The sequence below is a fragment of the Halichoerus grypus genome, chromosome 10, assembly GCF_964656455.1.
Source record: "Halichoerus grypus chromosome 10, mHalGry1.hap1.1, whole genome shotgun sequence".
Taxonomy (NCBI): Eukaryota; Metazoa; Chordata; class Mammalia; order Carnivora; family Phocidae; genus Halichoerus; species Halichoerus grypus.
Genome location: NC_135721.1, coordinates 29,868,564 through 29,893,758, shown reverse-complemented (window position 1 = coordinate 29,893,758; position 25,195 = coordinate 29,868,564). Strand labels below are relative to the sequence as shown.

Below are 25,195 nucleotides of genomic sequence, written 5' to 3'. Positions count from 1 at the left end.
GCCATTTGACCTGCCAACTATTATTTTCTTTGAGGGTTTTACCACTCCACCCAAGTCTTCTGCTCTCCAGAGCGGTTGTGTGCGTTTCCTTTTTCCTTTTCACTTCACCTTAACGTCAGCCGTGGCTTACAACCCCGGCTTATTGTGCATCCTCTAAGGTTTCAGACCCGGGGGGCGTTGCGATGAGGACCTGAAGCTGACGGCGCTCGGAAAGTCAAGGTCCTCTGCAGGGTATCTGCTTTGTGCCAGGATTTCCGTCCAACCCGAGAGTCCCAGGGTCCGGGCCAGGCCCGGAGCGCCCGACGCCCCCCCGACTGGGTTCCAGCCGCCTCCCCAGGCCGACCGTGCGGCCTGGGACCTCGCAGCCGGAAAACGCCGCCCTTTCCTGTCGCCTACTCATTAACCCAGGAGGAGGACTCGAGAAGGAAGAGACTGAGACGGATTAAGAAAATTAATTAACCAGGTCGAAGCTGGGCCTTCGGGCGGAGGGGCGGGGCGTGCCGCGGCGGTCGCCGGAATGACCGGCGGGCGCAGGTGCCTCCAAGGGCGGAATTTTAGGCTCCCGGGCCGGCAGCTGCGCCACTTGCGCCTCGTCGCGCGTCGTGGACTGCCGCCACCCGCCTGCCCCAGCTTCAGGCAAGTCTCTGTAGGGACCCCGCGGGAGAGGAAACACCTCCCCCTGGGCTGGAAAAACCTGCAGCGTCGGCTGTTGGCGCGCCCACTCGCTCAGCCCCCAGCCCCAGGCGTCTCCAGTGCGCCAAATCCACTCTCCGGGTTTTGGCAGCAGCTCCAAAGGGAGCGAGCTGGAAACTGACAAAACAAGACCTTTCCCCCGAGCCGGGGCCGAAAGTGGCCGGGGGACCCGGGGCCGGGCAGGGTCGGCGCGGTCAGGTGGCCCCGCTTCCTCGAGAGTCACCCGCCCAAGGCGCCCGAGCCTCGCCGGGCTGGATCGGCTTGTGGAGACCAGGAGAGGTGGGCGCGATTTTTAGTGCAGGTGTCCAGGGTGCGGGTGGAGTCCCTTTGTCCTCGCGCACCCAGGCGCTAGCACCCCGGGGTCCGTCTTTGAACCGAGCGTCTCCCGCAACCTCTCTGTGCGGAGAGAGCTGAACGCTACTGCTCGGAGCAAAGCCGCATCCCTAAGGGTGGCGGCAGGGCGGTAACAATGGGTGCCCATTGTACTCCGGGGGCCCGCAGGCGCTGTAGCAGCTGACCCCCGCCCGCTCTGCGGGGCCAGGGCGCAGGTACCGCGCGGGGGTGGGTCTGCGGGGCCGCGCGCGCCCTCCGGCCCGCCCCGGCCCGCCCCCTGCGCCGCCGGCCCCGCCCCGAGCAGCCCCGCCCTTCACAGGTTCAGGCTCTGCGTCCCGTCGCCGCGCGCTCAGTCGGGCTCGCACCTTCCCTGCCGACGGTGGCCGGAGCGGGTTGGGAGCCCAGCGGCGGGGCTGGAGAGCGGGCCGAGCCTGGAGACCCGTGGCCTCGGGCGCCTTCCCGCCGACTCGGAGTGGATAGTGCTGTGAGGTGCCGCGGGGGCCGAGCCGGCTGGATCTGCGGGTAACGGGCCGGGACTGCGTGTGCCCTCGGGAGGCGTCCGTGCGGGGCGTCTCGCCCTGGGGCAGCGGCTGGGAGCGTCGGGGTGGCTGGTGAGTTGCTGCCTGCCCAGGGCTCCTTCCTCTTTGCCTGTGAGTCTGTCCGATCCGCGGTCGTGGCCGCTTCCGGCGTGCGCGGGGTACTAGGCTTAGAAACGCTCAGGGAGCGGGGATACCGAGAGCATCGCCTTCCCAGCTGGTGTCCAAAGGACCAAAGGGGACCATAAAGCAAACCAGGAGGTGTTCGGGTGGCACGACCGGGACGCAGAGCTCCACCATTTGTGCCCACCACTTTTCAGGGTGGGGCTGCACGGCTACGCTGCACCCTCTGAGTTATTGACAGCCATTCTGGGCGCGTATTGCATTTTTCCATCTGAGAACAAACCGCACATGGCTACCGCTCCCCTCCCGTCGTGGGTTGGCACCAGGACCGCACCTGGGTGTACCGTGCACATCTGCGGTGGCAGTGTCCGCCGGGTGCCCTCTCCTCCCTTGACAGGGGGCATTGTGGCAGGAGCTCCAACCTGCAGATCTGGCAGTTTATAATTGGATTTTTTTTTTTTTGGACGGTGGTTTCTGAACAGCTGAAGCGTTTTCAAGATTTTTTTTCTCCTTAAAACTGCCTTGACACAGACGAGTATCAGACATGTGAGGACGAATGGATCTGGCCAGTCGTTTTTTTGTTATGAATTATTGTACTCCATCCCCCTCTCGACTTCGGGAGGCATGTGTTTCATCTTATAAATAGAAAGTAGCATATTTTTTGGCAGGACCTCCTTTATACTGTACAGTCTAGGAGAGGTCAGTTTAAAAATAAATATGCACTTGAATGTTGAATTACCGAGAGCCAGGCTGTGGCTGGGACAAGCTGCGTGGACAGCAGCATCAAAGCCCGGAGCGCAGCTGTGTTGAAAAGAGTAAAAGCCCCAGAGTGCAGCCCAGGCTGACAGTCAAGTAATTACATTTTGTTTAAAAAAAGAAAAAAAAAGTGAGTGAATTAAAATGAGGGCGGGAATAGGAATGTCAGGAGGGTATTGCAACATGAATCTTTCCAGACCTGGTGTATTTGGGGGGGTCGCTGCTTATGTGTCTGGGAAGGGGGAGGGAATGGATGAATGTGTTAGGGAGACAAAGATTTCCTCCCCACCCCCAACTTTTAGGCCTCACAATATTAAAGAGTTTCTTGGGGGTGCTGCCTTTTAGAAAGAACAAGAAATTAGGAGTGCAGCAGATGTCCGTATTTGAATAGCAAAGCCAGTCTTGGAGACTTCCCTTCACATCACAGGGAGACAAAAGGCTCCACATGAAGCTGTGATCATGCCGCAGGGGTATCTCGAAGGCGATTTAAAAGACTCCTGTAATGTTCTAACTTAGAAAAGATCTTGCATCTAACAACCAAGAAACGCAGCTTCTCTTTTTTTCTGGACGGTTCTAGAGGACTTCTCTTTGACACCACCTGTAATTTGTATGTATCGATTGGCAGTTAAAGAGTCAGCTAGACCCTGTGTGCGTGGCATAAACCCTTTTCAGAATAGATTTAAACGCTCAGGAGGTGAGTTGGGGCAGTTGTGACATGTTCAGCATTGGCACATGTGGAATCAGGGATTGCGCATATTTGTATAGTCCAGGAATGGTGGAAAGTTCTCCATTAAGTCCCCCAAAGAATGTCGATTTCCCAATGGGCCTCACTCACTGAACACAGCCCTTGAGTACCAGCTTCTGGGCTCGCAGATAAGAACTTTACAGAAATTTGGAAGTGTCTCTGGATCCACGGCAGTTTCTGTTTTCCAGTGGTATCATCTGCAAGAGATTTACGTTATGAATTCCATGATTGGAACATGGTGTTGTGGCTATGGGAGCAGCTACAGACATGAAATCAGATGAGCTCCCCCTTCCCTCCAGATCTGAGCGGGGAAATTCTGTTTTCTATCTGAATGTAACATGGAAAGACAGCTAAAGGAATGAGTGTTGCAACTCTTTTTTTTTTTTTTTTTTTGCTTTTCATTGTAAATGTAAATGTGCAAGAAGAGTAAATACAAAGCCCTAAAAATTATCACAGACGTGCTCACATTGAGCTGGTTTGTCTATCTGCTGTCCAGCTTTCCCTTTAGTGTGGTGTTTTATGTCCAACATGCTCACAAAAGCTGCCCTTTTTTGCTTCTAGAATTCATGGTATTCAACAGCAGTGGGGATAAAGTTGCTTTAACCTGCCTGTATCACCCCAAAATTTTTACCAGGCCGTAAATTTTTCCCGAGCTCTCTGCCCAGTCAGTAGCCATTACATTTATCCAGTGGGTAAAGTACAATTCATAACCTGAAGAGACCCTCCAAAAAGACTGCTCTGATGTTTTCTTTGTAACTATTAAAATTCTTATTTTGGGTCTAATTTCGTTTTGGCCTGGCCTCATTCGTTCTAACCAGAAATCTTGTGGACCTGATTATTCACTGATTGAATAAGAACTTCAGTCTATTTTTAAATGCAGTATGTTTGCCAGAGAATAAGGGTAGTCATTTGAAACTAGTAGATTCAGCCAGGTACAAAATCTCCTTTACCAAGGACTGAAGCCCAAGAATTCCGCTAATGCATCACGCTATTCAGGACTTTGGATGATAAATGTATCCTACATGGAGCCTGTCCTGAATGCCAAGCAATCTTCTCAGCCCTTTACCTCGATTTAACTCATTTATTTCTAGCAATCGTGCTGTGAAGGAAAAACTGTTACTATCCCCATTTTACAGATGTGGAAGCTGAGGACAGATCTGTTCTATACTTGCCCAAAATTACACTATACTTGCCCAAAATTACACTAAAAGGAACAAATCTAAATATGCATATGTAATTTAATTGGCACGCAGGAGTGGCTAATCCTGAATGAATGTCAGCACCTCTTGAGGGTAGGGAGATGGGGAAAAAACCCTAAGGTTAAGAAGCCTCTCTGGAGTCAGGCTGCCCTGGGCTCATAACCTAACTCTGGCACTTAATACCTGTGTGACTTTGAGCAAATTACTTAGCCTGCATACCTCAGCTTAGCAATTATAAAATAGGGATAATAATACGAACTCTGAGAATGAAATGAGTTAAAAAAAAAAAAGTAATGCACTCAGAACAGTGCCCAGTCCTGAGTAAGCACAAGAAAAGGTTGATGCTTTCATTGTTGCTTTTATTTTTTTTCCTAGGTGCTTAATACTGGCTCTCTTGTTTAATATCCATAACTACTCTTTGAGGTAGATAGTATTGTTCTTATTTTCCGGATGAGAACACAGCCTCAGAAAGGTTTAATAACTTGGGCAAGATCACACAGCTGAGTAACAGAATCAGGTTTGGAATTCAGGTCTAGTTGACCTTGTACTAAATACCACAACCCCACCCCTGGGGGAGGGAGGAGGAGGGGCAGGGAGGCTATTAAATCTGACTCTTCTGAGGGTTTTTGGCTTCTGGCAGAGAACTCGTTTCGTAGTACTCTATATTCAAAGGAAGATGGCAGTAACTGCCAGCCTTGGGGAATACCACGTGAGTGATTTCATTTTTGAAGATAGTTTAGTCTCACAGGTATGGCAACAGTCTTCTCCTGCAGTGGATCCAGCATGAAACTGCTAGAGTTCACCTGAGCATTTAGTTTATACCAGAAATGAAGAGATGTGCTACGTGAAAATGTAGGACTCGGAAAAGAAGAGGGGGGACAAAAAAAAGACCGAAACATCCAGGAACGAGCTCAGGATGAAGTGGAGCTTAGGGTGGACCGCATCCTTGTGTTGAAGTTCTGAGAAGCCAGGGGTTACCGTGTCCCATCACTAGTCTGGATGGTCACCTCCTTCAGGCCAGCGCCCACACCCACAGTGCCTGGCCCTTCAATTCCCTGGCATCCAGTGGACATTTAATACATGTTTCGTAATGACACTGCTTCAGGAGGAGCTAAGCAAGAGTCAGGAGCCACCAGTAAGCTGGGCAGGAAGGTTCTGTCCTTGGCGGAAGTCGGGCCTCATTAACAGTTCCAAGTTCTACATATGCCCCGGACCCTGCCAGATAAGTGTCTGGTGCGACAGATAGACGGGAGGGGGCCTGGGAAACCTACCAGAGGTGCCCTGGATAACCTGCGGGGGGGCTGGCCTGGCCTCCGTGCCTTGGATTTGTGGGATTGCGATTAGCTGGGGGAGGCTGCTCAGACCTAAGGAGGGGTTCTAGAAAGAATGGCTCGAAATAACTCAGGTTGCCTCAAAACCAGGAGCAGTAGTCTTCCAGCTGTCAGCCTCCATTTGGAATCTGCCCTTCTCCTGCCCCACCCTTCTAAGGGTTACAAAGGAAACAGCACCCCACAAACCAGGATAAATAATATAAGTAGCCAAGTAGTTTTACAGCAATGGTTGGGTATGTTTCTTTCCTTTAAAAAAAAAAAAAAATGCCTTCCTTGGCCTTGATACATTTCTTCAATGCCAAGTTCACCAGTATCTCGTAATGATGGGCTGCGTTCGCCAGCACCTCTGGTGGAAAAGCCATTTCTAAAATGAGACCACAGTTTTATAATATGAATCATGATATTGATATTTTATTGAAAGTTCTCTTGTTTCTGAAGAGCCAAGCAAACTGATGAATTTGGAAGCTGGTGAGTTCCAAATCAGTATTTGTTGACTCCTTGTTACTCGCCCAAGCCATGGATTAATAGTAGAATCCTCGAGTCTCAAATGTGAAATTAAAAGAGCCTGATTTTCAGTGATTCGGGTTTTGTTTGCGTATTTGAAAAAGCCATTACCTACTTTCTAGCCTTTGGTTCTTTGTTAAACCGTGTGGCAGTGATAACACGTCTGCAGTTAGCTAGGACAGCACCACCTCACTGGGACCCTGAGCTCCGAATAGCATCAGGCAAGGGCTCTTTGGGAAACTAGCTTGCTTAAGGTCCCTTTCTGCAGGACTTGTCAGAGCATTTAATAGGTCACTGTGTTCAGTGAATCGCCACAGGGAGACAGCGTCCAGGGTCTCAAATCATTAGCCCACAGAGCAGCTGACAGGGCTAGTCTGGCCGGAAACACACTCTGGGAGCCAGTGAGCCAGAGGCAGAAGCCACACACTGCAGTCTGCCCTGCGGAGCTGAAGGAAGCCAAGGACTTTCTAGAGAACCAGCCACAAGGACACACCAGAAGGTGTGAGCACACCTGTCATTCTGCTATTTGACCAAATTAATGCAAGACTGATGGAAACAATCACAGAGGTACCGGACGTGAGACAGCAGGGTCTGGTCTTAGCTCTAATCCAGGTGTAACGGACCTCAGGGCCTTTTTCTCATCTCTTCAGTGAGGCGTATGGTGCTAGATCACCTCTAGCTGTAGAGTCCAGTGAGCCCGGAGCAGTGACACTTATCAGCATAGCTCTCTTACTACTAATAATGGAAAACCCGGATCTGCAGCGAGGCTGCCTGAGCCCGCGTGCAAGCCAGAGGACTTCAAAGCCAGGCCTCTATTTAGACAGCTTACACACTCGGGAATCTGTCATGTTCTGGTGACAACTCGAAGGTCATATTTGTGGACACATCATGCCAATGATAAATCACCATGTGTTTAGTTGAAAAAGACCTGTTCAAATTCATTATAATCATTTAGGCTACACACATTTTTTAAACAAGGCATTTTTGGTTTAATGTGGCTTTGCCATTTCAGAATGTATTTGATTTCTTTCCCTTTTTATTTATTTTTATAAGTTTTTTTTAACCTTTTTTTTTTCCCCAAGGGTCAGTTCAGACATATAACATTGATTTTAACACAGCAGGAGACGAGGCTCGACTGGCCCTCTATGTCCCAAGGCACATGCCGGCCCTTCTGTGGGTAGGCTCTGCCCCCTCATCTGGGAAGCCGTGGAAGGGGACGGATGGGGGCACAGAGGAAGCAGATAGACACTTTCCAGGCTCTCTTCTGGCTCTAGACTGGTGTCATGCTATGACTCTTTCTCCCCCTTGTATCTGAGGCATTTCCAGTGTCTTATACTTTGTATTGTAACACTTACTGCATTTATTTATTTTTTTTTTAAAGATTTTATTTATTTATTTGACAGAGAGAGACACAGCGAGAGAGGGAACACAAGCAGGGGGAGTGAGAGAGGGAGAAGCAGGCTCTCCGCAGAGCAGGGAGCCCGATGCGGGGCTCGATCCCAGGACCCTGGGATCATGACCTGAGCCGAAGGCAGACGCCTAACGACTGAGCCACCCAGGCGCCCCACACTTACTGCATTTAAATGATCATTTATTGACCCTCATGGCTACCTAGCTAGACCGCCGGCTCCTTGGAAGTAGGAGCTGAACCTAGTTTATATCCGCTTTCATCTTTTTTTTTTTTACAACAGAACCTAACGGAAAAACAATCTAGCCCTAGCCTGTGACGTGATTCTGCCTCTGGCACGGTCTTCTCAGTGTTGTCGGGCCAGAAGTCACGTTCACTTAGCAGCTTACTCAAATACCGCCCTAGTAACGTTACTCTTTCCCAGGCGACAGAACCCGCACGTTCAAAGGGAGGCACCTTTGGTTCTGGTGGTAAGGATCACGCAAGGTGCTCCGAGGAAAAAGCCAGCCCCAGAGCTTACTTCTCGGCTGGGTAGCTGTTGGTGGATGTGAGTGACTAGCCAGGGGCTGGATGAAGGCAGGTGACCTCACTGAGTCCGTCGGCTCAAGACACATGGCCCATTGTGTGCCTATCACAGCACCAAACTGCCGAGTGTTTTTCCTGCCCTCAGATGGCTTCAGAGTGAAATGTCTTCCACGATAATGTTGATTTTTTGGCTTCATGTAAGTTTAGTGTAAGTTTCTGTTGATGGGCGCCGTTTTGTTCTCACCAGCTGTGGGCTCTCCTGTGGTGCAGGTGGGGTGGACAGCTGCCGACAAGTCCCCGGGACAGTATGGGGGGGAAATGGTGACTTCTTCCCAATTCCAGTTTTTTCTTAGAATGAGGAATTATGCTTGGAACCAGAACATGTTGGGGGTTTTCACACAATTTAAAACAATCAGTTTATGCACGTGGCCACATCCCAAGGTCCAAAAGAAATAAGGTTGGAGAAAAATCCCAACAATGAACTTCTGGCCTCTCTTGTTCCTTATGCAGCTCTGGTTTCTTGGAATAATTAGTAATAGTAAACTCTCTTCCCACTGATTTGTCAGCTCATTGCCTAACAGAACTTTGTCAAGCACTTGACGTGTGTTTTCTCCTCCTAAGAAGACATTGTTAGTATCCCCACTCTGCGGATGAGCAAACTGAGGCTCCCAGAGAAAATTACTGGCATTGCTTTGTACCCTTAATTTGGTACCGGGAAGGATGGGAAAAGATGATGAACATTTTATAAGCTGGTAGCCAGTATTTTGATTCTAAGGGTACTTAGATAAGGATTCTGAGGATACTTAACTTCATTAAAAAATATTCTATTTTTTCCTTAAAATTCCCTGGAAACTAGATGTTTCTGCAGACGTAGAATCACAGACCCTAACATTTCACAGATGGAAGGGTCCTTATTTCGGCTCCTCTCTCATTGTGACAAGATAACACTAAGGCCCTAAGAGTTGAGTGACAGAAAACAAGTCCTCCTTGGCCCTGTTCTCTTTCAAGCTTTTTTTTTTTTTTCTTTCTAGCCAAAGCAAAGAAAGAAAATCTTAATATAAAGCCAGTCTATTAACAGATTTTAAATTTTTTTTAGTGAAAGAGGAGGAAGGAATGGGTAGGGAAGTTGGCCCTACTTTTCTCAGTCTCCCTTCCCTCCACCAGTGACCCAGAGGTGCCTGCCTTGAGCTCCGAGTGTTCCAGGGAACGTGGTGTGAAGAACCACCATCGTAAAATACTTTGTAATACTAAGGATAGATAAATCTTCCACACAAATCTATGATTATATCCTCTCTGCGTGTCTGTAGCTTGCATGCACTTGCCAGGGACTGCCCCTTTAAGTTAGGAGCATGGCCTAGAGGAGATCTCCCCTAACTTCCCCAGGCGGGAATGCTTGTCTCTGCCTCCCCTCTGGAATCCTGACTTGGGAACTCAGACTCAGCCGGGAAAGCCTCTCCCTTTCTTCAAGCTGATTAACTCAAGTTGTTTTAGACTTCTTCCTCAGACACGGCCCCACCTGGCCTCGCCATGAACTTTCATCACATGCCTAGTTCTGTCCTTGGGACCATACAGATTCCCTCCCACCTGACAGCTTATCAGATATTTAAAGAAAATAACTGGAAGCCCTTACATTTTTCTTTATCTGACCAATAGCGGTTGATAGTAATTTGCCCACCTCCAAGAAGTCCCATTCGTTCTCAAGGTTGAGAGATTTGGCCCTGGAGAGAAAGGATGCTTGTACATTCCAAGAGGAAGTTAGCCCCGTGTCAGAGGAAGGAATTACCCTCTGAGCAAGCTGGAGGTGGGAATTCCTTCCAGTTGTGGAGATTGTCCGCAGGGTGGCCATAAACCATTTTATCGATGACTGCCACAGACAACATTTAAAGAGAACATGAAAGTTGTTATTTTATTAATAGAATGCCTCCCCTCCTTCATGTTGAATCTAGTAGATGTTCTGGTTTTTCATTTGGTGTAAAGATGATGCTTGGTGTCTGCACAGCACTCAGCTCTTATAAGCCCCTTTAAGAGAAGCAGGTTTGGGGTAATAATCTCCATTTAGGCAGAAGGCAACTGGCACCCACGTGTGTCTGGAGTTCTATAAGGAGCTTGCAAGTCTGGCTCCAAGTTTTAGCCCAGGTATCTTCTCCGCTAAGGCCTAGAACCACAGCTCGGTCTCCTGTTGTGTTTGCCAGTATGTTCATTCATTCAGTAGGTGTTTTTCTCAAGTACTTGCTCTGTGCTAGTCCCACATTGCTATTCAAAGCAACCCTTTTCTGGAGAATGTCCATTAGAGTTTCTTGAGGTTTCTTTGTACCTCTTGGGCCAAATAATCCAAATTTCCCCTTAACCTGTTTCCTTTTGAAAGGAAAGGTCAGGAGGGCGAGCTCATTGTTTCTCCAGGGCCTCATTCTTTAAGACTGACTTAAATACAACTAGCGAGTCTGCATTCAGGGGAATGTATTGTCAATTTATTCTTGAGTCTTGCCTGTCTCTCTGAGACGCTATTTGCACATTGCAGTCAAGGATAGAAGCCCTTTCCCTTTCAAACAGCACGATGACAAATATTCTCTGCCTTAATCCTAAAGATCTGTAAGAGCCTAGAGAATTACTGGGGCTTGCACTGATAGGCTGTAAGATTCTTACTCTGCATGGATAGAGAAAGGTTAAAATGTCCTACAGACGGAAAAAGGAAAGAAAGCCTTTGCCACAAGAGGCCACAGCTCCGTTGTTAAATGATTTTATTTATTTATTTTTCCTGTAGGAGGCCTAGAAAGACTCCATCTTGCATTTTCAACAGGATGGGCAGGGAAGAAAGTCAAGGCAGTCTCTTTCAAACTTTCTCATTTGTTCATTTAACAAACATTTGTCCAGTGCCAACTATGAATTAAATCTAGTTGTCTCTCCCCAGAAGAAGGCAGCCTAGTGGGAGACCCAGTAATGATTGCAGCGAAGTGTCATAGCTGGGGGGTTTGAGGTATTAACAAGACAGAGTAGCAGCTCCGTGTAAGAGGCCCTGGGGGAGCCGGCTGGAAATATTAGCCGCGGGGGTGGGCAGGACCCTGACTGCTAAAGTGGGCCTCACACGAGTTGTTTTATGTCCAGGCTGTAAGGGTGGGCCAGCCACCGAAGGCCGAGAGTGACAGGGTCACTTGGGCATTGTAGCTGGCTCACGCGAGGAGACGAGGTTGGAGGCAGGGAGACAGGTGGGATGGCAAATGCCCTTATGCAGGAGAGCCATCTTGAGGCCTAGAAAAGGCTGAGGCCTTGGGGTTGACGAGGGGAGACAGCAGTGGGCCTTGATGTGGAGAATGAGGCAGGGGAAGAAGTTGGGGATGACAGCCGGGTTTCGCATTTGGGTGACTTCCTACCATTTACCAAGAGGAAAGTACAGGAGGCTTGTGCTAGGGAGGCAGGAGGAAAGATGGCACAAGTTGACCAGGCAGTGCCCAGCGGGGAGCCAGGTGAAGTCTAAAAAGACCGGGGGGAGAAAAGTCCAATGCTCTCTGTGAAGGAGCAGTGTTTTCTTCGTGTTTGTTTTATAATTTCCAATCCACTGTGTACTGATAGTGTGTGCACCACGAGTGCCTTGGGCCCACACCCAGCTCCATGCCAGCCAGATGACACGCAGCTCCCAAACTGGCCAGTAGCCTATCCAAGGAGAAAAATCCCCTGGTCCTGTCCTTGATGGTTACAGCAATGTCAAAAGAGTTTCTAGTAGCTCACTTTTGATTTCTTTACTCATCTTGTCATCGCCTGGCCGTGGTCTACAGAGCTACCCTGAGTAGTTAACTCGAGACTAAAGTTACGTGCGGGCTAAAGACACACTGATTTGGAAGTTATCATTAGAGGGGATAGTTGAAGCCCCGGGCAGGGTTGTGATTGTAGGGGGACTGTTAAGGGTTGGGGGATGGACAACAACCATCCAACCCTGTGGAAATGCCGCATCTAAGGCGGGGGCTCAGACTTTTTCTGTAAAGAATCAGTTCATATTTCAGACCTAAAGGGCCACGTAGCCTGTCCATAACTACCCAACTCGGACCTTGTCTTGTGAAAGCATCTCTAACAGGGTTTCCCAACCCCAGCACTACTGAGGATTGGAGCCAGGTAATTCTTTGTTGTGGGGGGCTGTCCTGTGCGCTGTAGGATGTTGAGCATCTCCCCTGCCCCGCCCATGAAATGCCAGCAGCACCCCACCCCCAGTCGTGAGAATCAAGAATATCTCTGGACATTGCCACGTGTCGCCTGGGTGGGGGCTATAGACAACATATAAATGAGTGGGCATACATGTGTTCTAATGAAACTTTATTTACACAAACAGGCCAAGGTCTGGGTTTGGCCCACTGACTGTAATTTGCAGATGCAGGCCTAAGGGATGGACAGAGGGAAAACTAAAAGGGTTTATTCCATAACATTTGAGGGCCTCGGGTGTTCATTGCCCAGAAGGAGGCTCTGTTGGGAATCCATCATAAAGAGGAGATTTTTATCAACGGTAGCTCTTACTCATAACACCTTTGCCTACCTCATTCTTATTGAGCTTAGCACCTCCCTGGAGATACCGGACATAAAATCACAAAACCAGAAAACAAAAATAAATAATAGGCTCGCTAGGAGTCCTCAGAAAGCCTCCGCCAGCGCGGTACTGAGCCTGGATTACGTGAGGTGAGTTAGAGAATTTTCTCTGGGAAGGAAGTGACTAAAGCGGATCTTGGGGGATGTTATGAGTAGGGTTGATGGTAAGAAGGTGGGAGGACATTCCACGTAAGGAACACAGGGTTCTTAGTTTCAGAAAGTTGCGGGGGAAGTGAAGTGTCCCCAGTGAGGGAAGGGAGCCATTGTCCCCAGTGAAAGCCGTGTGGTGGTTGTGCGAGGCCCCGTGCACGTGCTTCCTCTGGGAAAAGAATTAACAGCGCTGAACGCTGTTTTCTAGAACAGGATGTTTGTTTTTCTCCTCGAGCCTCAGGGGGCTTTCATTACTGCAAAGTTTTAATCTTTTGGCTTTTCTTTTACATCAAGTCAAGTTCCTTTTGAGATTCTTTTTGACAATTCTTTTGGCTGGTGTCTGGGACCATTTTATTCCTTCTTGGTCCCTGACAAGGTGCAGTTGCTGTTTCTGCCCCTCACTGATGTTGAGATCATAGTGTATCATTTCTTCTTTGTCCCGCCAGACCTCGAGGCAGGCAACCTGCAGTGGCCGTTCCATTCTAAACTCACTTGCATGCGAGTTGTCACGTTTGCCCGCCAGCGACAATTAAGGGCACAGACTGTGGAGTCCAGCGGTGGCTGAAATCTCAGCTCCTCCACGGCTTTGGCTGATTGACCTGAGATATGGGCATAATCTAAGATTGCTTCCTAAGAGGTGTGTTCTAATACCCACCTGGCCCATAGCAAACACTCACATGATAGCCATTCACATTCACAAGTGTAAATTCCTTAGAGAAACAGGAATTTCAAACTTGCCACTTCCTTGAGGAGCCCCTGTAGACTTGGACTGGGGGATGGCCCTCGGGAGCAAACCAACTCATCCCTCACGATGGAAGGGGTAGCAGGGGTTATGGATTTAAAAACTTCTTGACTTGATGTTCACTGCGTGCTTTGTGTAGCGGGAGGCAGAAAGAGAAGATCCAGTTTGTGTCCATAGGCGAGCTCTCAACCTGGTCTGAGGGGACATTCGTTCATTTATTGAACAAACATTTGTGTACAGGTATTTCTGTACAAATAACACAGGGGAGTCTGCCTCGAAAGTGGGCGGAGAATGGAATGGCCACTGCTGGCTTCCAGATATACCCAGTGCTGGTAGGAGGTGGAGAAGCCATGTTTCAGCCCATCCACTGAGGATGAATGATTATCAAGGGCTGGAGTAGGTTGGGAGAATAACATGGAAAATCCCATTATCTGTCCTTTCACCCTGTTAGAGAAATAGAGTAATCAAGGGGCCTAAACTTTGGGGCCAAATTCTCTTTCCATATCGGTAATGTCATTGCGGCTTTGCAGATGAGGTGGGATCCATTAGTTATGGAAGCACGCGAGCAGTTCACAGTAATGGCATCATTTGATTCACATCTGCCAAACTGCCCTGGTCCTTCCAGCCCTGAGACTGTGCCCCATACGAAACTAGTTGTGACAAGTGAGTCAGGCATTTTGAGAGAACCTGTTCTCCTCCTGCCTTATACTACAACACCCAGGGATCAATGTCCATATTGAGTCCTCCCCAATAACCGATTTTATTAGGGAGGAAGGGTGTGTAATGGCCCGTCTTCAAAAGTGCAGACTTTCGAGGTGGAGGTGCCGTCTTCCACTTTTGCTTCTAAAAAAATCTTTCAACTACTACAATTAGATCCCATAAATGTGAGGTGTGTACCTGAATTAGCAGTGAGTCTCCCATGTGGTATTTTGTGGGTTTCTATAAAGCAGGTCGTAAAAGAAAAATAAATACAAGCTGTTGCTGAATCATAAACGAGAAGTCCGTTTATAAATAAGCGAAGGTGAGATGTATCAGACTTTCTGAGTGGGTCCATAAAATAGAGTCTGCTCAGTCTGGCTCTAAGTTCATTTGCATGAAAGCTGAGCCGCTGGGGGTGGAGCTCGGGGAGTTTCACAGTCTCCTGCATGTAGCTGTGTCGTCCTCAGCTTGGATGATACCGGAGAGGATAAGAATCTAAAAATAGAAATGGCATCTTCTTATCTTCTCATGGGTGGAGTAAATAGACTAAAAATATGAAAAGCATCCCTTCAGGATGCTGTTTATTGGGTGTTCCTCTGGTTACATTTTTTTTTTTTCTGTCTTAGATTTTGATTGAAGTTCAGTGTGAAGCTTCTGACACGGATTTTTTTTTCCATGACTTTCAAATTCTTTGATTCAGAGAAGCCTTCCTACAGAGGTTTGCGAAAGGACTGGCGTGAGTGCCCACACTGTGGTAATGTTTCAGTGTTTCTGATCCAGGAGGTTGGCTTGTCATCCCTATATTAGTAAAAACACAGCCATCTTCAAATGGACAGTCTTCTAGGTAAAGTCTGTGAGCGCTTTGACAGGCAAATGTGACAGGAGGCCATGAGGAAGTTGGCAGTGATAGTAGAGAATGAGCAGGTACCCGCCGCGCACCACCGAGGAGGCCTGGGGTCAGGGCTGCTTCCTGTGATGTCCCCAGGCCTTGATCACACATCCCACAGCCACCCACTCCATCTGTGAGAAACCTGGCTTCTCCAAAATCTAGGGCCTTGTATCTTCTGCCCAATAATCCTAGGGCCTCAGAGAACAAGTTAATCCCTTTTCTCTTACGGTTGAATGAATCCTTCAGATTCCTAAAGATTTGTTTTCCCCTCCGTCTGAGTTTTCTTTCAGCTGCTCCCCTCCTTCAGCTTCTCACATGTCATGACCAAGTTCTTTGTCTCCCTGTTGGACTCCTCAGAACATATAGGAACATGTTTCAGGCATCCTTTATCCTTTCTCAAGTGTGGAGTCCAGGGGCACGTGGGTGGCTCAGTCAGCTGAGCGTCCAGCTCTTGGTTTCAGCTCAGGTCGTGATCTCAGGGTCATGAGATCCAGCCCCGCGCTGGGCTCCGCACTTAGCTCAGAGCCTGCTTGGGACCCTCTCTCACTCTCCCTTTGGGCCTCCCCCCTGCTGTCTCTCACTCTTTCTCTAAAATAAATAGATAATTTAAAAAAATCAATAAATTGTGGAGTCCAGGGTCAAATACAGTTTTCTGGGGCTTATCACAGTAGCATCTTCTTGTTGGTGGCAGAGAGAAATACCCCGAAGATGTTTGGGGGTGGAGAGGTTCTTAACTGGGTCATCATCCGTCCCTGGGACTGATGGTTCAGACTTGAAGGAGGACCCGTTTTATATTTCTGCCTGGGGCCCAGGTAGTGCGGCAGTGCTGGGTCTTGATGCCGGGAAGAAGGGAGGCAAAGTGAAGAGTGGTCAGAAGCGAGGATGTCCTTGAAGGATGTGACAATGAAGCAAGCAAGGGGAAGTCCACACACAGTCACTTCCCGAAAGTAGAAGAAAGGAAAAAGCCCGAAGGTCGCTTGGGATGGTTTCCCCACCCCCCACCTGTCCCTGTTTTTATACATGTGTGTTTCAGATTAACATTGCAACCTATTTCGTAGGCTGCAAGAACTTTTTTACCCTCTCTCTCTCCACTGAGAATTACTCTAAAAATAATTAGTGGACCAACCAAACATTCCTTTCTTAAAATAAATGTGATTTTTAAAATCTAAACCTCTTTGTTCTTTTCAGATGAGTTGCCAGTCCGGTCAACTCTTAAGTGATTCAGGAACTGATTTTTTCGTGTGTCACTTCTTAACGAACCCTGTTTCCCCCCCCTTCTGGCCACTGCCCTGCTTTGGTCTTTTTGGCATCATTCTGTTTACCAAAAGGATGGTAAGGAAATGAATCAAAGGGCCGCTTCGGGGTTTTCTTTCTTTTTTTCATTGAATTATCCCTGCTGTAATGATTTCTCTTATTAACACTGTCACTTACACTTTATTCAGTCACCAGAAAATGGAACGGCTAGCCTAAGGCCAGAAGGACACCCCGACACTGCCATTCTTATCAAAACCGTGACTTTAAACTTCCCTCGAGTCCTTTTGTATCCTGGAACCCTTGGATGTCTCATAAATTCCTGTAAGCGGGGGCCTGTGCATTTGCAGCTGGACTCCATGCCCCCACATCTGCCGGACGTTCTCTCTCACCTTGAGAGAGGGTGACAAGCCACTGCCCAGGGAGTTGACCCCTTTTGTTGGCAAATCTGTCCTCTTCCAGTGCCCAGGGACTGGGACCTTTGTTTTCTAAGGGATCTAATTTGCGAGATGAATATTATCTCAAGTGTCATCGAAGGGGGGAAAGAGGAGCAAATAGTGATCCAAGAACGCAGAGAAAGGGATTAGCAATCTGGAGGGTTCAGATTTCAGGGTCAAGGGGAGGGTTTTTGAGAAAAGGCTACACATAGGAAGATTTCTTTCTGTTTTCCTCTGTTTCTTTCGTGCCTTCCTGCCTTTTCTCTGACTTTCTGTCTTTGGGTTTGAGAAAGACAGTGGGAGTACAGGAATGAGGGCAATACAAGAAAGCTGGAGAGCCCGGAGGGCCCCCAAGTGTGGGTGGGCAGCATCCCTACCAAGTGGTCACGATGGTTGGTAGAGTCTTGCCTGATAGGAAAAGGCTAGTGGTTCTCTTCGTTTGGCCTGTGGAACACCCGGAGGGCCTGCTCACCAATTCTGGTGGAGTAGTTCACATCTGGCCCGTAAGCCCCTCCTTCCTCTCTCCCACCCCATCCTACAGCAAGCGAGCCCACCTCCTTCTGGGCAGAGGGCAAAGCCGCTCAGGTGTCAGCCTGACCCAGGCTCTCCCACTGGGATTCATCCTTGCTCTGCCTACTGCCGTGTCGGTCAGCTGCGGAGCCCAGGTCTCCTTTTCTGAAAACGGTGAGCAGGGACGGGATTTCGTGTTGGGCATTTAGGACCATCCCATCGTAGAGCGTTGTCTATGTCACTCGCCGCCGTCTGGACAGGAGCTCTACGCCCAGCCCCAGCGCCTCTTCCCGCCCCTGCTTCCTTCCGTGTGGACACTTGCTGCATCCTTAGGCCTCTTGCCTCTTGCCTTTTCTCCTTGCTTTCTGACTAAAAACGCTTCTCTTGTGAGGGCTTTTCCATTCTGCCAAATAACCCTGGTGCTCCCTCGTAAGCGTGAATGCCTGGTCCTTGCAGGAAGGGGTGATCTGTCCCTTGGCCACGCTGCGGCGAGACAAGGTCAGCCCTCTCGTGAGGTCCCACCCACACACGTGCTGCCACCCTAGATTTGGGCTTTTGAACACAATTGCCACAGAAATGTTTGCATTATGATCCAGTAAGTCAGATTCAGTAGGCTTTTCGGGACCTATATATAAAATTCTGTCCAAGGTGCAGCCTGAGCCCTAAGCGGCACATTTTTTTTTTTTAATAGCTAATTGCTAATTCATTCACATGGTTCAAAAACCCCAAATCATAAAAGGATGTACAGTGAGAAGTTTCTCGCCCGCCCTCGTCTGTCGTATTCCGTCCACTCCTCCCTGTGGGCAGCACCGTTATTAGTTTCCTGTGTATGCTTCCAGAGAGATTTTACAGAGATGCAAGCCGAGACAAGTGTGTCTATATACTTCGGCACCTGTTCTTCCTTCAAAGATAGATATCTTTGAGCTCTTTCTCTATCAGCGCACAAAGAGCTGCTTCATCCTTTTTAAGACCTGTATAATATTCATTTGTACTGGATGCACCTTAATTCAATCTAACCAGTCCTCTCCTCTGTCAGTGGACAATTAGGTTGTCTCCAACTCCAGACGGTTGTAAGTTCCTGGACTGATAATCTTGTACATGTATTATGTAAGTGGATAAATCTCTGTAAGTAGAATTCTGGTGTTGAAGGCATGGGATTTGCAGTTTTGATAGATCCTGCCAAACCACCTGCCACCCAGGTGGGATCTCTTGGGGCTCCCACCATGGGTGTATGCAAGGCCTGACCCCCCCTCCCCTTATCAGCCCAGTGTATTATCACACATTTGTATCTTGAACAGGCTTTGGGATGCACCGCTTTCCTAACTGGGGAGCTGACTATGAACTCCCGGCAAGTGTGTTTGTTCAGTGTTGGGACCTTCTTCTCTGGAGCCTGGCCACTTGGCTTAGAGCCTTGTAGCCACGTAGCTTTGGCAAAGGGACTCAAGACTCATGGTCTGTACCTCAGTGCGTCATTTGTAAAATGGGGCTATTAACAGTAGCAGCCTCGTGGGTTCTTGTGCATGAGCTAGGAGGTTGGAACAGTGCCCAGAACACAGAGAGGCTCTCAGTAATATTCAGTGCTGGTGGTTCCCAGGAGCGTGCGCATACCCGCCCCCCGCCCCCTAGGACCAGCCACTTTGTTTCTGCTGAAGAAACTGTGCGTTAGATTTCTGTACTAGCAACGGCAGAGAAGATGTGGAAAGAATAGTCAGGCCAGGAAAGGGGGGCATTGATGTCCATCGGCTGATAAGCCCGGGAGCCCAGAATATCCAAAAAGGAGGGGAGGAAGCAGCCAGTGTAAGACGTCCTCCTTATTAGATTGTGATCTGTGGGATCAAGCATGGTTGCCCCTGAGCTGGAGAAGGACAGATAAGAGAGAGGGATGGCGTCGGAGTTCCATTTCCCCAGCATTACATCGCAAATAGCAACTCATCTGAAGTTGTAAAACTGACATTTTTGTCCAAAATTCTTAAAAAAAAAAATTTTTTTTTTTTTTCCCAGTGTATTTGGGAGCTCATAGCATGGGCACATAGTAGAAATTCAATACAAATTGTTTGCAAAGTCCTAGAAGCCTACATCCCTGTCAGGCAGTAAACACTATGTAAATGTTTATAGAAAGAAAAATGCCTTTTACAGGATCGTCTCTCTTCTCCCACTCCAGTCTCATTGCCTGTAGCCCTTGTGGCTTTCGCTCACCAAGCCTTTCCTTACTTTTTGTCACTTCCTTCCCACCTTTGTGCCCGTGCCGCTGACATAAGCCCAGCTCCGACCAGGCCAAGCCAGCCTCTGGGGAACAGCTTGCAGTGTCCATGGTAGTGGCCGTGGTCATGGTCATGGCTGTGGCCGGGCAGGGAGGGAAGGAGGGCTGGGCGTTCCCCCCGCTCCGAGCCTTCCGGGCACAAGTGTTTCCTCTCCCTTCTCCCCAGCTCACCCAGTCCTTGTTCAAGTGCAGGGCGATGGTGTGGGATGCCATCAGCAGGGCAGGGAACCGTTCGCTGGCTGCATCTATGTGGTATTTTTCTGCATAGTTTGAAGTGCTCTGCCTCGGGTTCTGGCCTCGCATAAGCCTGACTCCACCAGCTGAGCACGGGCAGCCCTCACTTGCCCCTGAGTTGTGGTGGACACACTGTATCTTTCCCCGGCAGCTGTCGTCCTGGCCGTGTGTGCTGAGGACACCACTCCGGTGGGCACCTGTCCCTCGGGCTGCCTCCCACCTTCTTTGGGCTCCCTGGCGGCCCCTGCAGGCTGTCACCCACCACGCTGTGCCCAGAGGCGCAGGAAGGCAAGGCCAGCTACCCCGGGTGGCAGGGGCCCCGGGCTGTTAGACACTTACCAGGAGGTTCTGATGTTGGGATCCAAGGCTTTGGATTTGTAACATTTGTGACTGCCACCAGACTCAAATTCGAGTGAAAATTGAGAGAGCATCTGGACCCACCAGATTGGCTTCCCACACATGCATGTCCCCTTCGGTCTCAAGCACCTCTATTAGTAACACGGTGTTTCCTTGGGATCCTAACCTCAAGTGGGAAGCAGAAGCTCGGGGCGTCTTTGTGTGGCTACAGCAGCAACACCTTGGGGAGCTTTTGGAGCCAGGATCGGGACTCAGTAGAAAAGAAAGATGGCAGGTGTGTGGTCCCAGGTGACAGCTAGGTTAGCGACCTCCGGATACAGTCCCCTTCGCACACTGCCTGGGCCTCCTCCCCACACACGGAGCCAGGGCATGGTGGGCCTCTCCAGCTCCTCGTTCTCCACCTTGTCGAGCCTGGGTGCAAGCCAGTTCCCAAACAGAGCTAGTTGGTACCTTGCCAGCGGGTGCCAGGGCACCGTTCTTTCCACCTGCCACGGGGAAATGGATTTAAAATTCTCGCCGAAAGGAAAGAAGTACGCAGCAGACACGGATGGCCTCCGACTGCTACAAAGCGAATGTGGCTGGCTCTCCCTTCAAGCCACCACCCGACTCAGCCCTTTGAGTATTGATTGATACATTTATCTACTTGCTCTGCTGCCGATGGGAGAAGAGCCCGATGAGAGAGGTCTTAGCCGAGCCATTTCAGGAATTCCCACTGTGGGAAAGGTTTTAACTTCCCCATGTCAGCCGGTGTGACTGAAGAGTTAGAGGATTTTTTTTTTTTTTAAGATTTTATTTCTTTATTTGACAGAGAGAGAAAGCACAAGCAGGGGGAGTGGCAGGCAGAGGCAGAGAGAGAAGCAGGCTCCCTGCAGAGCAAAGGAAGGACCCCAGGATCATGACCTGAGCCGAAGGCAGTCGCTTAACCAACTGAGTCACCCAGGCACCCCTAGAGGATTATTTTTAAGAGACGAAGAGTTTCTCCTCTGTAGGATGAGAACCTGGAGCCCCACACCTCCTAGCTTAGCACTTCTGATTGTGTTAAGTAGCATGTGTGAGGAGGGTGTGTGAGTTTTCCATGCTGATAACACATGACCGCAAGCTCGGTGGCTTACAACCACCCCTTAGAGATTGCCCCACAGTTTCTGTGGGTTGGGAGTCCAGGCAGGGCTTCGCTCCAGGGTCTCATCAGGCGGTGAGCCAGCTGTCAGGGCTGCGGTCTCATCAGAGGCTCAACTGGGGGGAAAAATCCACTTCCAGTTCCCACAGGTCGTTGGCAGAATTTATCTCCGTCGGTCCTCCCTCAGCACGGCAGCTTACCTTCCCAAGGCCAGTGAAAGCAGTCTTTCTCAGTCTGGTAAGATGGACTGTTTCATAACATAACCTACCAAGGGGGACATCCCATCCCCTTTGCCATATTCTGTAGGTTAGAAGCAAGTCCCAGGTTGTGCCCACAAAGGCATTCACACCAGGAGCCGTATCACGGAGGTTTCCTTGGGGTTCCGCCCACCCCAGGGAGAGGATATGTGCTTTACCAGTAAATGTTCCAAAAGTATTCCCAAGTGAAGACCCAGCCTGTTATAGATGATCACGCTGGTTTTTTTCTGTGAAAAGAAGCAGTTTTGTTTTTTTGCTTCCATCTCAGAAGGACTCAAGTCCTGAAACCCTTGACAGCCCAGTTCTTCGTGCCACAACCTGATTCCAGCTGCAGCTCTTCTATTTCCTGGCTGTAGGTGATTGAGAAAGGGTGATTTATTTTTTGACCCCCAAATCCCTGTTTTCTCATGTGTAAGAATGCAGTTTGCTGCATAAATAGCCACTGTCACTTAGTAAATATTTCCAGTCCCTTTGCTTACAAGACTAATCACTGTATTGCATTAATTTTATTTAGACACGGGACTCAACAACAAAATACTGTCAGTCTTGCTAGTGTGAACACCAGACAAAGGAGAAAACACATTGTAAAGCAAATCCACTTGTATCTAAGGAGCTGAAATCACTCTGGTCATATGCTGACAGCCATTCTTATGATAGAGGAAAAATCTAAAATCTTAGACATGTGCAGAAAATTGTATCCATGGCCATGTTTAAAAAGTGCTGATGTCATAGGTATGAGGTTTTTCAATCTGTTTCCTTTTTTTTTTTTTTTTCTTTTCTCCCCCTGAAATAAGACTAAGATGAGTGGACCCTTAGTAAAAGACCCAAAGATTAAAGTTTTTATCCGAAGATTAAAGTTTTTATCCTCCTTGATAGAGGGAGAAGACAAAATCAAGCTTGGCTCTAGATGGAACCGGGCCTGCCATTATTCACAGGCTCTTGTGAAAAAGGCAGGCCCCAGTGAACCCCGAAGGACCAGCTAACTATAACCTGCTCTGGTTTCCTTTCCAGGTTTCTCCTCATCCTGGAAGGGGTTGGATGATGTCCCTGGCTCTCCAGGACGCCCCTCCTTGGCTGTAACTGCAGGAAGGCCTCTTAAACCCCGGCTCTTCTCCCAGCCACTTCTGGAAGCTACTTGAGAAAAAAGATGATGTGACAGATCCTACCAGAAAGGATTTTTGGAAACCTAACACCTTCGAAGAAAGTGGCCCTTTTCCCTTTCTCAAAGTAGACATTCTCCAATTCCAAAATGCCAGCCAAGACCCCGATTTACCTAAAAGCTGCCAATAACAAGAAAGGCAAGAAATTTAAACTGAGGGACATTTTGTCCCCTGATATGATCAGCCCTCCCCTCGGAGACTTCCGCCACACCATTCACATCGGCAAAGAAGGCCAGCACGACGTCTTCGGTGACATCTCGTTCCTGCAAGGGAACTATGAACTGCTCCCGGGAAACCAGGAGAGAGCGCGCTTGGGCCCGTTCCCGGGGCACAGCGAGTTCCTGCGGGCCAACAGCACCTCCGACTCCATGTTCACGGACACGCCCTCCCCGGTGCTCAAAAACGCCATCTCCCTCCCGACCATCGGAGGGTCCCAGGCGCTCATGTTGCCCTTGCTGTCGCCGGTGACGTTTCATTCCAAACAGGAGTCCTTTGGGCCGGCCAAGCTGCCCCGGCTTAGCTGTGAGCCGGTCGTGGAGGAAAAGGCCCCGGAGAAGAGCAGTCTGCTGGGGAACGGGACGGGCCACCAGGGAGACGTCTCATGGGGCTCCAGCGGCTCGGCATCGCAGTCCAGCCAGGGCAGGGACAGCCACTCCTCCAGCCTCTCCGAACAGTACCCCGACTGGCCGGCCGAGGACATGTTTGACCAGCTCGTCAAGGAGAAGACGAAGTCGGAGGAGTCCCTCTCCGACCTCACGGGTTCCCTCCTCTCCCTGCAGCTTGATCTGGGGCCCTCCTTTTTGGATGAGGTGCTGAATGTCATGGATAAAAATAAGTAACGGACACCGCCGACTCTCGGCCTTTGGGGGGAAAAGGTATCAAAAAATAAAAACTAAACCACAGTCAAAGAGAAGAGCTTCACTGGCTATGTGTGCAGTTGTGTGTTTTCTAAGATAATGTTCCTACGAAATATTTTTTGTACCTGTTATGCCCTGTTTGCAAAAACAGAAAGGCAAAAAAAAAAAAACACAAAAAACGTCCTGGCAGAAAGGAAGTGAGTCATTCAGAACCCATTTTCGGCGGGTATTGCTGATGTTCAGCTCACATTTTTTTGTTTCCAGAAACGTAAGAACTTTGGCTTGGCCAGGATTGGCACTAGCTACGAAGGGCTGCTCAAGTCACATTAAAGAACTTGACGATACTCCAGCATTTTCTGAGCAAGAAGTCAAAATTTATTTAACACCTAAGCCTTTTTTTCTAGACTCTTTTCTATATTACATTATTTGGGCTCACCATAGCAAATTCTTCAGTGTTAAAACTGTTCTCTGTTTTCACATTCAAACAACTCTATGGGTTCGGGGGATTTTCTTGTAGCTCTTATATATCCCTATACATTATATCTATATCGCGCAATTTTGACCGTCAGCTACATGTTGGTAAGACACAAGCAAAGTATTACTGTAACTAAGTTATTTTTAAAGTTAAAATATATTTTTATGTGCCTTTGGCTTTTTATTGCAGAGTCTACATTTTATAGATACTACATCAAATGTTGTCATTTGACTTGTTTCCATTGGAGTTCCATTGTAAGCTGTGTATGTATATGTTTGGAAAAGTGTATTCATACTTAGCTTTATTTCTTTTTCTTCATCTGTTAGCATACTTTTCACAGCACCCAACAATGGATTGTTAAATATAAAGGCACAGGTTACTCATGATGCTTCTGCAGAGACTGTGGGCTACACCATATAATGTTATTTGGAAATATAGGTATTTTAGTACAGTACATACTTGCATTACATAGGTACTTCATGCGACACAATAAAGAGTAAATGTTAAAATGAAGTTGCTTGTTTATAGTAATAAACAGAAGCGTAAGAGAATAATAATATTTTCCTTAAGTCCAGGGCTAGAAAAATTGCTTCTCTAAAGTGTATGTGAGCCTTTAAAATAAGAGGTGATTTCCATCCACTCTGCAATTTTGATTTTTGCCCAAAGGTTTGAGATTCCAGAAACAGGACCCTTCAGTTTTAGGAAAAATGAACATGTGAGATCAGAATTTTTAAGTCAACACCGATGCCAGCCTCTCAAAACTCATTTCTGTGACTCTCCTAACCTCACTCTAACACACTCTGTAGCAAACTCTTGTAACCCCAATCCCGTCCCTGTTAGACAGATGTTTCCTGGCTACAGGTGCCATATAAACAAGATGAAGGAGGCTAAAAAGAAGGCAGTAGAAAATACCCCCCCCCACCCCCCGCGCCGCCCGCCGCTGCCACGGAGAGATGCCTGAGGACATCAGTTAAGGAAACAGGAAGAGGAAATGTACACAGCAGTTCCTGTCCTGTCAACCACCCTTCCCCCCTTCAAAGTCAAACACTTGCACATAATAACTTTCATTTCTCCTAGA

General features: G+C 48.6%; 1 protein-coding gene across 4 annotated transcripts; it reads left to right on the top strand.

Moving 5' to 3' along the window:
• Nucleotides 1-178: 178 nt before the first annotated feature.
• Nucleotides 179-24,630, top strand: CDC42EP3 (CDC42 effector protein 3). 4 transcript variants are annotated; one of them, XM_078056197.1, is made up of 2 exons: nt 179-463; nt 22,637-24,630. In XM_078056197.1, the coding sequence occupies exon 2, from the start codon at nt 22,875-22,877 to the stop codon at nt 23,622-23,624; it is 750 nt and encodes a 249-aa protein (XP_077912323.1). In that variant the 5' UTR covers nt 179-463; nt 22,637-22,874; the 3' UTR covers nt 23,625-24,630. The 4 variants fall into 4 exon arrangements, with proteins under 4 accessions (XP_077912323.1, XP_035926286.1, XP_035926285.1 ...); XM_036070393.2 differs by lacking the exon at nt 179-463 and adding an exon at nt 845-972; XM_036070392.2 differs by lacking the exon at nt 179-463 and adding an exon at nt 1,358-1,637.
• Nucleotides 24,631-25,195: the final 565 nt, after the last annotated feature.

Excerpts from the sequence above, each read along its gene's own strand:
- CDC42EP3 (XM_078056197.1), top strand. The coding sequence starts at position 22,875 with ATGCCAGCCAAGACCCCGATTTACCTAAAAGCTGCCAATAACAAGAAA.